General features: G+C 30.8%; 3 protein-coding genes across 3 annotated transcripts; 1 reads left to right on the top strand and 2 right to left on the bottom strand.

Annotated features, from left to right (window-relative positions):
• Nucleotides 1–362: 362 nt before the first annotated feature.
• LOC125064324 (retinol dehydrogenase 11-like) lies at nt 363–1,434 on the top strand. The gene has a single exon (XM_047671298.1). The coding sequence runs from the start codon at nt 454–456 to the stop codon at nt 1,432–1,434; it is 981 nt and encodes a 326-aa protein (XP_047527254.1). The 5' UTR covers nt 363–453.
• Nucleotides 1,435–2,018: 584 nt separating this feature from the next.
• Nucleotides 2,019–5,374, bottom strand: LOC125063955 (esterase E4-like). The gene is made up of 4 exons (XM_047670689.1): nt 5,234–5,374; nt 4,935–5,066; nt 3,041–4,323; nt 2,019–2,309 (listed from the first exon to the last, which is right to left on the bottom strand). Exons 1-4 carry the CDS (start codon nt 5,315–5,317, stop codon nt 2,138–2,140), a joined length of 1,671 nt encoding a protein of 556 aa, XP_047526645.1. The 5' UTR covers nt 5,318–5,374; the 3' UTR covers nt 2,019–2,137.
• A 1,621-nt stretch (nt 5,375–6,995) lies between these two features.
• LOC125063954 (esterase E4-like) lies at nt 6,996–10,839 on the bottom strand. The gene is made up of 4 exons (XM_047670688.1): nt 10,635–10,839; nt 9,629–9,760; nt 8,277–9,553; nt 6,996–7,614 (listed from the first exon to the last, which is right to left on the bottom strand). The coding sequence occupies exons 1-4, from the start codon at nt 10,722–10,724 to the stop codon at nt 7,437–7,439; spliced, it is 1,677 nt and encodes a 558-aa protein (XP_047526644.1). The 5' UTR covers nt 10,725–10,839; the 3' UTR covers nt 6,996–7,436.
• Between the last annotated feature and the right edge of the window lie 4,765 nt (nt 10,840–15,604).

The following is a 15,604-nucleotide window of genomic DNA, read 5'->3' as shown; positions in this document are numbered from 1 at the left end:
CCTTTCTGAATATATTAGTTATTTAACACAAACATATAATTTAAAATAGTAATGCTAGACACTTAATATTTACACGGACTCATTAAATCTTTTATCCAGTAATTGTTTTTAATAATTTATTGAAAAAAAGTTATTTCATAAAAGTAATAGAAATAAATATGCAAAGTACACTCTGAATATGTTTAGTATTAGCTTTTCTTTCGTAAAGTATAATTTTTACAGAGTTTTTCAAATGCTACAAACAAATCACGAGGCACCCACTCTATTGTCTAATAAAGTTGAGGTTATATATTATAGGGCTTTTTTATCGACAAAGTACAACGAGCAAGGTCAACAACATATAAATATACATTTAGATGTTCCCCACGCAACGTGCGTAACGTATAGTTTGTTAGATCAAATTAAAATCGAAGTGATTTTTTTTTATAAAATATAAATAAAGAAAATATAAACATGTTTATTTTAATAATGTTATTGTGTGTATTTATCATAATATGTTTAATAATAAGTAATTATCAGAAGAAACGTAATGCAATGTGTCAATCAAAAAAGCGACTCAATGGACGTACAACAATAGTCACGGGCGGGACTTGTGGAATTGGATTACAAATAGCCCTTGATTTTGCTAAAAGGGGTGCCAAAGTTATTATCGCCTGTCCATTTAATGACGAAGGTATTGAAGCTCAAAACCTAATCATAGAAAAAACAGGTAACCGAAATGTGATTTTCAAACTTCTAGACTTGGGGTCCTTGAATTCTGTTCGTCAATTCGCTAAAGATATATTAAAAACAGAAGACAGATTGGATATATTAATGAATAATGCAGGTGTCGGCGTCATAGGAGATTTTTCAACCGATGATGGTATGAGTTTTATAATGCAGGTCAACTATTATGGGCATTTTCTTCTATCTATTCTCCTCCTTCCACTGCTGATAAAAACTGGCAAGGAATCCGAAAAAAGCAGGATAGTAAATATGACTTCGATGTGTCGTTACATTGGTTCGTTCGACGTGGATAATTACGATAAAATTAGCTACTGGTTTAAAATTAGAATATATTCGAATAGTAAATTGTGTTTTGTATTATTTTCAAGAGAGTTGACTAAAAGGCTTGCCGGGTATAATGTGGTCGTGAACAGTGCAGACCCAGGACTTGTTGGCACGAAAATATACGATAGCTACAATGTAGTTATTGGTTGTATCTTGAGATATTTTTTAAATATATTTTTCAAAAATTTTCGGGAAGGTGCACAGACGGCTATTCATATAGCATTGGATGAGAAGTGTGGACTGCAGAGTGGAAAAATATATGAAAATTGTGAACTTGTTAATTATAATTTTTTTGATAACATTGATTCCGCTTCAGATAAATTATGGGAAAGATCGATAAAGCTTGTTAAATTAGAAAATCATGAATTAGAATTTTCAAAATAAGCTGTTAATAAATGAATTATTGTAACAGTTATTTTTGTTTTATTTCATGTAGGTATTATCTCAACGTATTAATATTGTCAATATGATCACAAACTACATTACAGATTTTTTTTGCCAACATGTTAAGCAAATAATAATAAGGCTTACTTTTCTCAAATGAATGCCCCGAACTAAAGGCAAGTTTATATTGAGACATCACTGTCACAAATGATGAGTGTCAACAGTTACCTTTATTATCACAGTAGCTGCTGCGGCTTGGTTTGTTATATGCCTGTTCAATTTTTGTGTTAATCTTTTTGAGCGTGTGTATATCACGTGAATATTTTGATACGTATAGAATATACTTCAAATGTTGAACCCAAGAATCATTATATATTTTATCCCATAGCTCCTTTAGTTATAATAATGATACGATCCAATATAAAATTGTCATTATTTTTAAACAACGTAGGTATATACTCGTACTGTTTTAAATTGTACCAATTTATAACTCCATAAATTATTTGAAATCTTGAGTATGATCACTATGATACATAAATTTATAAATATCACCAAGTCGGTATAACACTAAAAGACACATCAAATGTATTTAACAAATTATATTTACATGGCACGGCCGACTTTAAGTGTAAAATTCCAATCACAAATATTTTCGCGTATTACAGTTACATTATTTATTGCTTTACCTACATTCCTCTCTGATTTATTCCAAATGTTGAACCCCAGATTCCTTATATATTTGATTCCATAGCTCCATTCGTTCTTTATCAGCGAATCGTCCCACTGTCATCGGCTCACCGATGTTAAGATATTCTCTTCCCTCCCTGGTGTATGGTTGCCAAGAGACTCCCAAGTCGTTATTAGGTGTTGGTTGACTGTAATTAAAACTTATTATATTAGTCATTTAATTGTCAGAAATAGCTCGTAATAAGTATTTTAAAATTAAAAAGGAAAAAAATATTGGTCGTTAGATTTTATTGTAATTACAAAAACATATGTATGTATGTTAAAAATGTATGGGAACAATGGTCTAACGTGGCCTATAAAAAGAATTGTTGATACTTTTCATTGGTAGGAATATACATAAGCAAAAGCTCTGTGAACAAACGAATTTATTGTCCATCGTATTTATATTAAGTTAGTCATCATACCAATACGAATTAATATCCACAAACAAAACATCTGACGATTGTTTTTCTTTCACACATAGTCCAAACCAATTAAAACTTTTAAGCAAAGAATATGGAGAGCGATGTGGATGAAAACTTCAGAAACCTGAAATATTTAGTCACCCACGAATTTGCTAGCGTTTCAGTTTGGTCGACAAGTGCTAGGTATAAAAAAATAATCTATGTCCTTCCTTCGAGTTCATGCTTTCTTCATAATTAATTTCATCAAAAAGAGATAGAGTAACTTTATATAAATATAGATTAGGATGCTATAGATTTTAGATATGAAAAATAATAAAACGAATAAAATACCAGAGCGATAGCTCGAGGAAAATAAGCCATATACATTAGTTCCTTTGAATTATTAACGTTAGCTTAGTAAATAATACTGTATAACGAAGCAAAAGCGTACTAGAGAAAATAAATTGTTGTCTTACCCAGTTTTTGCGAAATCCGTCCAAAGTTTTGTCACTTTAAACACAATCTCTCTCAGATTCTTCTGATTTTTGTACAGTTTTTCATTTAGGTAATTGTAGAACATGTAAAATAGTTCATCAGCATGACTAGCGCCTTTCAGGTCTCTAAGACCTAAAGCTATTTTAATGATATTTAAATCTGTCTCATAATTGAATCTATACATATACGATACTCCGCACGTATAAGAATACAAATGCGCGAATCTATGCGTGCTATATGCAAAATGCATATCTGTTTGCATGTCAGTGATTATATTTAAATCTTTTTCGGTTATATTTCTATCGCCGACGTAAAATTTTTTAATTCTATCACCGAAGTCAATTAATTTTTCTCTCGAAACTCTCTCTGCTAACTCTCTTGGCACGTAGAAGGAAGGCTCTTTATTATAAACATCCAATTTTGTTATATGATCTTTAACGATTACTAAGCCCTCTCCAGAATTATAGCCAAGCATAAGAGGAACCGGCTTAAATCTTTTTTGAGCAAGGATTTTTAAGGGATCTTCGTCTATAAACGCTTTTACATTGGGAAATTTCTTTTCCGTTACAGGTATGAATTGCTCTGGAAGACCTCTGTACATTTCATCAGGTGTTAAAGTGGCAAAAGTAAGATTAGTAAGAGAGCTCGCATTTAAGCCTCTGAAAAAAGTAAGCAACTCCTGAACGTCATTTGTGTCTTTCCCTAATATTTTTCCTGCCCGAAAAGCTCTAGCTTTTGAATCTTTGCCAATAGCCCAATCGTTAATCGCCACACCGCTTTGTGCAATCACTTTGTGAAACAGTCCTTCTGACATTGGAGACAACAAATGGTAAGTAACAGACGATGCTCCGGAACTCTCACCAAAAATTGTAATACTTCCTTTGTCACCCCCAAAGTTAAAAATATTATTTTGAATCCATCGGAGGGCGGCAACCTGGTCTTTCATCCCGGCGTTGCCAGGTGCTTCTGGTATTTCTAAAGATAAGAAACCTAATAATTCCAGCCTATAGTTAATTGTCACTAAGATAACATCGTGCTGCAAGAGAAAATCTGGCGTAAACAAGTCACCAGAGCCCTCATAATAAGACCCGCCATGAATGTATACCATGACCGGTATTTTAGCATTTTTGTCTAGTGACTTTGTATACACATTTAAGAATAAGCAGTCTTCGTCCCCTTGGAATGTCGTGTTAAATTGTGCGCAAATAGAACCAAATCGTTTCGCATCACGAACGCCTTTCCATGGTTTTGGTGGCAAAGGAGCCTGAAATGTTTTAAATATTTTTATTTTATGTTCTGGTTTTTTTTTTTATAATGTCAGAATTTAAAAAAATATAAACGTTTATTTACAATAACAATATGTATATATTTTTATGAACTTTTTTTTGCAATTAAAAAAAAAGTGGAACATGTAAATCGGACATTTGGTATTATTTAAATTAATATTTAAAATAACGTTAGATATATACTGCTGATGCTTGTGTTTATCTGAAATATGTACGGAATGATAATAAAAATTAAAACACTATTTAAAACACTATACATTAATTTTGAAATGCTTTAGCATTGCTTCAGTGCTATTTTTTTTGTAGTTTCAAAAAATATAAATATTATCCGTAATATAATACGTTAATAAATTAAACTAACTTTCAAGAATAATTACGTTTTTAGTGATTAAATTTAAGAAATAATTATATGTTTTATTCCCATAAAAGTTCTGTTGATTTAATTTTATTATGGTGATTGGTCATCTCGACAATATTCACCAGAGAATTATAGAATATATTTTGACATTTGGATTTGATTGATGTATATACCTAAGTACTTCAGTACAAGTGTAAGGTTTCTTTCAATATTATTTAATAGCAAGCTTACCTTAAACCTAAGATTTCCAACAGGCGGCGCTGCATATGGTATTCCTTTAAAACTAAAGCAAGACGATCCATCAACTAGTTTTTCCACAGAACCTTTAAGTTTTCCTTCATTTACTCTTACTATGGGATCATTCTATATAAAAAAGGTCGAGTTATATTACATTTTCCAATTATATAAGTACTTCCATAAAATATTAATTGGTCCATATTCTTGCAAAAAATACCATTTCTCTGGTATCTTCACACTTTTTTCATATTATTTGTTATTATATTATTCGAATATAATTAAAACCAACTTACATTTACATGTGTTAACGCGAGCGCAACATTTATTTGTAAGTAATACAATATAGCACAAACTATAATATTATTTGAACCAAACATTACTAGAAAGTAACACTTCCTTCAATAGTGATGAAATAATAACTAATATATAAATTGAAGTACGTTTTATTTTATACCAAGAATACGTATCGAGTAGGTAGCCTAGATGTTTTTTATTGATGTTTTCCTCAAACTATGTTTAAAAACCCAATAACATCGAAACGAGTTCCATATGGTCTTAATCTAATTTTGTTTGTTATTAAAATTATATTCTATCCCAATTGTATTTATATTATTTCTTAAATGTTAAAAATATATCGATTTACGACTTTTTGATCATATGATATTATTATGCATTGTTACTAATTCAACGTTCGTTTAAGAATCGAGATTAGAATGCAATACAAAAGTGTTGCCCGATTAAAATTATGTCCCACATTTAAGAAACTTAATCTGGTCGGATTAAATATATATTTTTTTATTCATCTTTATGATTATAGTTTCCAAAACACTTTAAAAAAAAAACCGTTCTAATGTTTATCCTATAAATAACTAAAATCCTACCTCACATCAATAAAAAACTCGTCCGTGTATCGGATATTCGTATGAAGACTATATCGATATAGTCTTCATACGAATATCCGAATGACCGAATAGTCAAATGGGGCTTTAGTCACGACCGAAGAACCTCATAAGACGTAGTTAGAAGAAAATAAGTGTAAATTGAGAATTGATGTGGCCTTTTGTACTTTATACAAAAAACCTATAACAATTGCGACTTAATTCTCAATAACACCTACGCAAATCTTGTAATACCTATTGACATACACTTACTCAAAATGAGCCGTGACTTCTTTCATCGTCGTTGTTTGACTACTAGTAACTATTTTTTTATTGATATCACGTGTTTACTCATAAAAACATAGCATGATATATTTGCAGGTTTTCCCGAACATATTTTACAAATATTCCAGGGAGGTGAGGTTTAAATAAAGAACTCTTTGTGTTTCCTTTCCTTTCCGTTGGAAAATTGCCAGGAATGACAATTCTTAATTCGATCCTCATAATGAATAAATAAAAGTAAATATATCAGTAACGCTTTTTTATTATAAACATAATTTGTTAAGACAGTACTAATAAATAAATACTTAAATAAATACGAACACTAATATATATGGATAATTGTGTTGTGGTTAACGCCTAATCGAATGCAAAAGTACATGAGTTGTACAGTACCGAGATCACTTTTTTTATCTTCAATGTTTGGCAATGATACAATTTTATCTAATTAACAAAAAAAAATTGTTAATAATTAAAAAAACTCGAAAAAGAAACATACATCTTTGTACTTTCGAAATTGTTTTCTAATGGCTAATCGGAATTTTTGCAAAAAATATTTTTTTTTTTCAGATTTATTTTTGTCTATTCCCTGAATTCAAATTCGCTAGTTATACTTTCTTAGCTGCAGGTGTAACTTACAACTTATTTAAAGCGACACGTCTAATACGTCTAATAAAGCAAATTATATTAATAGAATTTATTTCCTATATAACTGAAGAATAATATAGCTTTCTACTATTGAATTCCTTTTCAAATTTTTGTATCATTCGTACCGGTGATTACTTATATATTATATTGTATAACAAGCAAATTTTATTTCTTTATAATATTAAGAATAGACTAAGATAACTTAAACATCAAGTTAGTTCTTTAAATAAAATACGTTTTTGTTTCATTTTCATTTATTCGATTAATTTAGAAGAGAAGTTATTACGTAAATACCAATTAATTTATTGTAATCAAAACGTTGACCGCAAGTCGTCAACGTCCATATTTAAATTAAGGTTTGCATACACATAATATTGATTACTATCAAATTTAACTAAACGATTTTCGTAACGTGGTTTGAAAAGTTACTGACCAAAATATAGTTATATATGAAAATTTATTCTTACAAAATACGGAACATGATTGTGTGTGTTTACACTTATGTAGTGTCAATAAAGGTTATCATTATTGACATAGCTAGAGACATGTTCGTTACTAACTACTTATTTAATTGATAAAAATTGTCCGGATATTCACTAATACATTTATATATATATAATTATATATAATTTTTTTACGATATAATCTCTACAATAACAGTAATTAAATATATAATATAAAAATGTATTAATTATTTTCCAGATATATGTGGAAGGCCAGCCTCAGTGTAAAGTTCATCCCAAAACTGCATCCTTTGTTTATCTGCATAGTGTCCCAATGAAAAGGGCTCCTCAATATTGAAGAACTCTTTTCCTTCAATTGTATAAGGTTCCCAGATAGCTCCTAGATTGTTATCCGGAGTTGGACGACTGTAATAAGAAAAATACTTTATTCTATTAAAATCTTTAATACTTTCTTTTTTCACGCACATTGTTTCTAGAACATTTGAATGAATTTTAGTCGATAAATTGACCCAACAATTAAAATTAATGGTTTCGCCAAAAGGCCTGTTTTAAGGTCTACGCGTGCCTGTCCCTAAAAAAATACAATGTTCTTTACTTCCGGAATACCAAAATTGTATGACAATTCTAAATCCTTCTATAATTACACGATTAAAATACCTCATTTTAGTTCTTAACCAAATTATATAGATTAATTGGTTTGGAAAAACCATTACCGGTAATTTACTATTAAGACCTAGGTGACAAATCGATGAATGGAAAAAACCCGTCTATGTGAAGTATAAGGTAAATATTCAAGAATTACGTTAAGGAAAATACGACGTTATCTTTAAGGGGTAGACAAATTCTTTGTGGTCAGTCAGAATACCAATAAAAACTATCAAGTATTTCGATTTTAAAATGCCAAGATTCTGGAACTTAATGGTAAAACCAAATATAAAATAGTAAGTACTGAAGTTTATGAACTCAGTGATCGTAAATGTTTTCCGACTCCATGAAATGTGCTATTCAATAACCCAATTTTAGTGTTATTATAAAAATAACACTTGACATCAAAAAACACAAATTACCCAGTTTTAGCGAAATCTGTCCATAATTTCGTTACTTTATACACGATGTTTTTCAATTTCTCTTGACTTTGATAAGCTCTTTCATTTAAGTAATTATAAAATATGTAGAAAAGTTCATCAGCATGACTAGCGCCTTTCAAATTGGTCAGTCCTAAAGCAATTTTCAGAACATTTAGATCAGTGTCAAAATTAAATCTGTACATATAAGTGGATTCACACAACTCCGTATACAAATGTGCAAATCTATGAGTATTATACGCGAAATTGATATCCGTTTGCATGTCACATATTGTATTTAAATCATTCTCAGTTATATTTCTATTTCCAACATAGAACCTTTTGATTCTGTCGCCAAAATCTATCAATTGTTTTTTTGTAATTTTTTCAACTATTTCTCTAGGCACATAGAACGACGGTTCCTTGTTATAAACATCTAGTCTAGTAACATGATATTTAACAATCACTAATCCTTCTCCTGAATTATATCCAATCATTAGTGGTACTCTATTCACTTTACCTTCAAGAAGAAGCTTTTCTGGTACCTCGTTAAGAAACGCTTCTACTTGAGGAAAGTTTTTTTCAACGATTGGTAAAAATTTTGCCGGTAATCCTCTATATATTTCATCAGGAGTAAATGTTGCTGCAGTTAAGTTAGTAAGAGCATTTGCATTAAGACTTCGGAAGTAGTCGAGTAGAACTTGAACGTCATTTGTTTCAATTCCAAGAATTTTTCCAGCACGAAAAGCTCTTTCTTTCGCACCTACCGCTTGAACTAAGTCGTATGTTCCACTTTGGGCTATGGCCTTATGAAACAATCCTTTTGACATTGGAGACAACAGGTGCAAAGAGACACATGATGCACCTGCACTTTCGCCAAATAACGTGACGCTATTTGAATCACCTCCGAATTGAGCTATGTTATTCTGAACCCAACGAAGAGCAGCTACCTGATCTTTCATTGCTGCATTTCCAGGTACATCTGGCGTTTCAAGCGATAAAAAACCCAATACTTCTAATCTGTAGTTAAACGTTACCAATATAACATCGTGCTGCAAAAGAAAGTCTGGTAAAAAAAAGTTTCCCGAGCCTTGGGTGAATGAGCCTCCGTAGATAAATACCATAACTGGTAACTTAGCCCCTTTGTTTAAAGATTTTGTATAAACGTTAATAAACAAACAATCTTCATCGCCTTGGTATGTTATATTAAACTGTTTGCATATAGGACCAAAATCTATTGCATCGCGTATACCTTTCCATGGTCGAGGCGGCAAGGGTGCCTGAAATTATAATGACAGTGTTAGTAGCTGAATTAATATTAATTTATTTAAAAAAGTAACAAATATAAATATTACCTTAAATCTAAGATTTCCCACCGGCGGAGATGCGTAAGGTATTCCTTTAAAACTATAGTACGGGGATCCATCTACCAGGTACCCCAATGAACCTTTTACTTTGCCCTCTTTTACCGTTACTATTGGGTCATTCTAAAAAAGTTTCAACTAAATTTAATCCAGACAATATAAATTCTAGATAAAAAAAAAGTCACTTCTCATATTATTATATTATTTGATAAAATAACTACATCTTTAAACAATGATGGTTCAAAAGTTCAAGTTCAATTAGAATATTATTTTAATCCAAAAATCTCAGTAGTAATTGTCTATTGTAACATTTAATATATGTTTTTGATATTACGTCAGAGAGCTATGTGTGACTAAAGTGTTAGTCTATGCCGGTTACTCTTACAATTTTATAAACATAAATCGAGTACTAAGAGTTATACGAGATTTATTTGAACAAAAAGCTAAAAATCGCACTTTTCTTAGAATCGAGTCTAAGTATGCGCAAACTTGAGTCATAAAACCTCGAAGGGCTTCATCATCAGAGCAGTCCAATATTACCAACTGATTTCGTAGTCATCCATATTACATATGCATATGATCGATGCACACAATCGATACGACAATTATTAAGTATTAAGGTTAAAATTTTATCTTGACCTTTTAAAAATTATAATACACATGTCAAAAAAAGATTGATAAATAAGGCATTTTACTCAATACAAAGTTATATTAAAGGTAACAAAGCGTGGCCATAATATTTATTGATTTCTAGATATTGACATTTCTGTAATTAAAATGGTGGAAAAGAGGAACTACTGAGTTTCTTGCCGGTTCTTCCCGGTAGAATCTACTTTCCGAACCGGTGGTAGCTTACATACTTATAATAAAACACTGAAACATGATGATTCAAAAGTGTTTTTATTAGGTTCATAAAAATAAAGAATATTTAGATTTTTTGATTTTGAGTACATATAAGTATACCAAACACGAATAATGTAAAAATAGATTAACTCACGTGTTGTTTTGAAGACGATACCACAGATATTTGTAAACAAACTACGATAATACTAAAACGTTTCCAATGTGACATCATAATACCTAACATTATGCCGGATATAACAACATAAAAGAAAGATAAACGAGAAATATATTACATTTTAACAATAAATAGGTGCATGGAATACATTCTACTTGAACACAATTCATTGGAAATATGATTACTTAATTGATATTTTCCTTATAGAGAACTCTAGGACTTTCCTATGTTGCCAGGCTTAAAATTATACTACCAAAAAAAAAGAAAATTTTAAATAATAAATTATATGTAAGTATATACTCGTATATTTATAATATCACAATTATATGTAAGTATATATATTTTATAAAAGAATAACTAAGAACCCAATAATTTTGACAAGAACTACGTCGCGCGCTATTGCATGGTCTCCACTCGCGGCTAACTAAAGAGCGATTATCTTTGTAATGGTGAAATTTCGTAATGTCACTTGCCTCATTTTTAAATTGGGTTTTGTGTTTAATTTTAAATGTGCAACCTCCATTAAGATCCGCGTCTTAGGACGTGGACCCATGTCTACGGTGTGGCGCCGTTCGGTAGTGCAACGGTAATGCACCGCCACCGGCAGATGTACCGGCAAGTGCTCACTATTATTGTGTTGTCAGTTGCATAGTGCGGTAATTTTTTGCATAAAATGGCCGACGATTTAGATTTTTTGATTTCACTAGTGGAAGCAAAAATTTTAAAACTTTTGACAAGTTAAATTTTGGTATACGTGTTGAGTGGGGTGCCGGTACACGACGCCGTGACGCGGCACGGCGCCGCGCAATTTGCCGGCGGCGGTGCCGTACCATTGCACGGCAAACGGCGCCGCACCGTAGACATGGGTCCACGCCCTTACACCTGTCATGAGGGCAAACGGCTTGTGTGCCTTGACGTTCTCTTAAGCAATCATGCTCCTCCGACACTTCACTTCATAAAAATAGTATTATACGAATGTAATAGACCTGTATTGAGAAGGCATAGTTTATTGATTTGTTCTTGACTAATCAAGTAGAGAAACCATTATATACTTATTACTTATCCTTTATAACGCAGAAGATGCAACAGTTGCTTTTTAATATGAAAATGTACAAAATTATGCCGGATTAGCCGTTTTCACTAGTTTTTTTAAATGGATTGTGAAAAATTTTACAATTCAGTAAGATTTTAACGCTGTTTTACTCATAAAAATGTTGTTAAATGAGCTATAAGCTATTTTTGTAAACATTACATAAATGAACAGAAAACCTTATTATTATTATCTTTAGAATGTATTAATAAAAAAAATATGTGTTACTATACTATTTCTAGAAATGAAGGAATTAAAACCATGCTAAATGCGCACAATTTCACGGTATTTCCTCAAAACTACATAGTAATAAATACCAATACTATTATAAAATTTTTGTTTTTGTTCACGGATTTTTTTTTTACTTTAAATTACGTAGGCTTCAGCGGGGTTGCATCGCATTTAAAATTACAAGTCAAGGTTCCCTTGGTGTTGTTTTATTCATTAGACTGATAACAATAAAACAATTTTGTGACAGCTAGCATAGCAGCAAGGAACAAATAATTACGTAAACTGAGGGAACTTTGCTGTTCTATTTCTCTGACATCATCTAATTGCTTAAAAATTTTGTGAAACGAAGAGGAGATGCTATGTTGTAAATTGAGTTTTTGAATAATATTTCTATAAACACCGAAAAAAAAATGTTTCAATACAATGATTATATATATCATAATAATATTATGAGTAGACGCTGTTCCCATCGTAAGTTTTTTTTATTTAATTAATTTAAATTAATTAAATAAAAGAAGTAATTAAATAATAAACCTTAAAATAATTTTAATAGTTTTATTCAAAACCTTAATTCACCTTAAATCTAACATTTCCAACAGACGGTGTTGTATATGGGATTCCTTTAAAACTAAAGATGATCCATCAATTAGTCGTCCATAAGTATACAATAAACAAACATTTTTGTATTCGGTAATTTCACGTTTATTATTAAATAAACTAGCTCATTTTTTATGAAAACAATCAAACAATACTAAAACCAACTCATGGTTATTTTTATTAATGTTAACGCAGATTTTATTTGTAAATAAAATAATATGGTACGAATTATAATATATTTCGGAGATTCTCTTATCCACATAACTGGCTAGATCAAATAAAAAGAAAAAAATAAAAAAGAAAACAAAAGCGCGCAAAACCGAATTAACCGCCATTTTTTTTTTCTTTTTGGGCGCGGACAGTAAGGTCAATATTGGCTCGACTTGTAATTTGTTAAAAGTTTTATTTGGATTTGTAAACTCAACTGAGTCAGTAATTACTTCAATATGTATGATTTGGTGATTTATTTATGTTAAGACAAATTCGAGGTTAGAACTATTTTTGGTTTATCAGTAAATTGTTTAAAGTAATTTATATTCTTGTCTTTTTTTAATCTATTTCACTTCTGTACGCTAACTTAATGTTATTTCAATTAAACATCATTAAAATGTACCTACTACTTTCTTCAATGGTGATGAAGAATACCGGATTTTGTATCTAATAATTTAAATTGAAGTATATTTTACTTAAAGAATGTGTATCAAGTAGGTATATTTAAATTAATATGATCTTTATTACCTTCTTTTATGTCATTCAAATTTTATGGTCATAAAAAAAATGTTTATTGTTTTTAAATTAAATAGTTATAAAACACAAGGAATAATTTAATATTCGTTAGAATTCAGTTCAAGTTAAATTCTAATGTAATTTTCCTTTTAATGACTTAGAAATTTTCATCTTTTTTAAATCCCTTGCTTATATTATTATCTAGAATTACCTACGGAAAATTTTAATTAGTTGGATAAAATTAATAATTCACTTACTAACGAGTCGATTTTATAAAAAAATGGAATATATTTTAAAATATTTAAGAACTATATTATTCACATTATATCTTCACTTCCGTTGATACTCACAAGACGACTCGCTGACGGCGTACTACTACACACTTCTTGTCTTCGTCGGCGGCGTCTCGTTTATTACGTTCGAGCGCATTGAAGCTAGTGTCTCTTCATGGACAAACAGTTCTTTTCAGAGCTAATACATTTCAAACGATATCGCATGCAGCTACTTGTTTCAAATAAAACAGTTCTTGTCAGAACTATTCAAGTTTACATTCGCTGACGTCATCTATTGTTGCAGGCGCTTGTTGTTACTAACGGCGTAAAGACGTACTGCTGCAACGCGTTACGTGTTTTCCCCACATGAATTGGGAGAATATGTGGGACAGGACGCCTAGCGACTAGCGTGCTCTAGTACACCGGAATACCCGCTTAAAACCAGCGGTTCCCCCTCCGTCTCTTCGGCGGGTGTCACAGGGTCGCTTTCGCACGCTACCGACCGACTGATATTAATAATTATGCGCACTATTTTAACTATAATATCCTAATACGTATAAAAGCTTATTCAAATGATAGGAAGATTAATGATAATTAAATAACTTAGTCGTTGAATATTTGTCGAAATACTTATATAATAATATACATTGGACGAAATCTCCACTATTTTAATATTTTGCGGCTTAAACTAAGGTATGGATCTTTAGAAACCAATATTAAAATAAACTCAATAGCAATAGTACCTATAGTAATTATACTTAATCATATTATCCTTTTTTTTGTAACTCTGCATTGATCTTTTCATGCAGACTTAGGCATATTGCAGTTATATAGAAGTTACATGTCTGACTGTCCGTCCTTCAATATAAACGGTTGATGTAGCTCCTAATTCTAGCCATTAAGGGTAGCTAGGTCATATGTTAATATATGCTCTTGGATTTTTATAGACAATTACATGAAAGGAACAGTAAATACCATTCTATCCAAATATATTTTGGATAGAAACGTTTGCTTGCAAAGCACTTGGGCATATAATTTTCAATCGAAGTATATTGACATAAGGTTAACTATTAAAAAAAAAACATATCCATATTGTAAGGAACTTGCCGGTCCTGAAACTGTAAACATTTATCATGTGTTAGTTATGAATTAGTCTTATTATTTTATGTGCGTAACTAGCAAACTAAACTAATCTAATAACTAATCTTTCGTGTACAATAAATTTTAAATTGTGTCAATTTTTTTTATTGTTGTTTAACAATAAAAAAATCACAATGCAATGCTCCTTGCGATTGTCGACAACTCAACTTTTAATGAGCCTTGTGATAAATAGTCTTGAGGATGGTGAGAAACCTCATTGACAGGCTATAGAAAATTCAAGTTTACACAGAAAATCGGAACTACTTATCGACGACAATATAATGCTACAATTTTCTCACCAGTCCTCCGCGAGCTACCTAATTATTATTTTGTTAATTAAAGACCTGAATAAATATTATTCTTATCTGTTTAATTATTTCAAACTTACATTTATTTAACAATATAATGATAATTGTACACCAAGCTAGTTCTTGACATACCTAATCGTTGTTTTTCATTTGAATTTATAATTAATTTATAGCAAAAACCAGTTAATTTAACACTCACAAAACGCTGTTTGGTACTCGTTGATAATTAAATTAGTCTTCTCCGGAATTTATTTACTTAAAGTACCACATTATTTTGAATCTGAAATATAAATCCTGAGTAAACTGGCATGGGCCGAATTCCACTGATAACTAGTAAGTATATACGTATTTGTGTGTCGGCATATTTTTGAATTACTGAACTGAAATAAATCCATCAAATTGCTCTGAATCTGCTCCAACGGTCATCGGTTCTTCAAAACATGCGACCAACCCAGAAACTAATCAGGGTGCTACTTTTGCAAGCTTTATTTCTAATTTTGGTACTTGTCTGGATAACCACCTTTTTGACTTTATCCTCAAGCGAAGCTCCAATCTATCAATCCATCGCTTACTTTATATTACTCT

Source organism: Vanessa atalanta, chromosome 5 (assembly GCF_905147765.1).
Source record: "Vanessa atalanta chromosome 5, ilVanAtal1.2, whole genome shotgun sequence".
NCBI lineage: Eukaryota > Metazoa > Arthropoda > Insecta > Lepidoptera > Nymphalidae > Vanessa > Vanessa atalanta.
The sequence above is the reverse complement of the archived record's forward strand: the minus strand, read 5'-3'. Positions and strand labels throughout refer to the sequence as shown.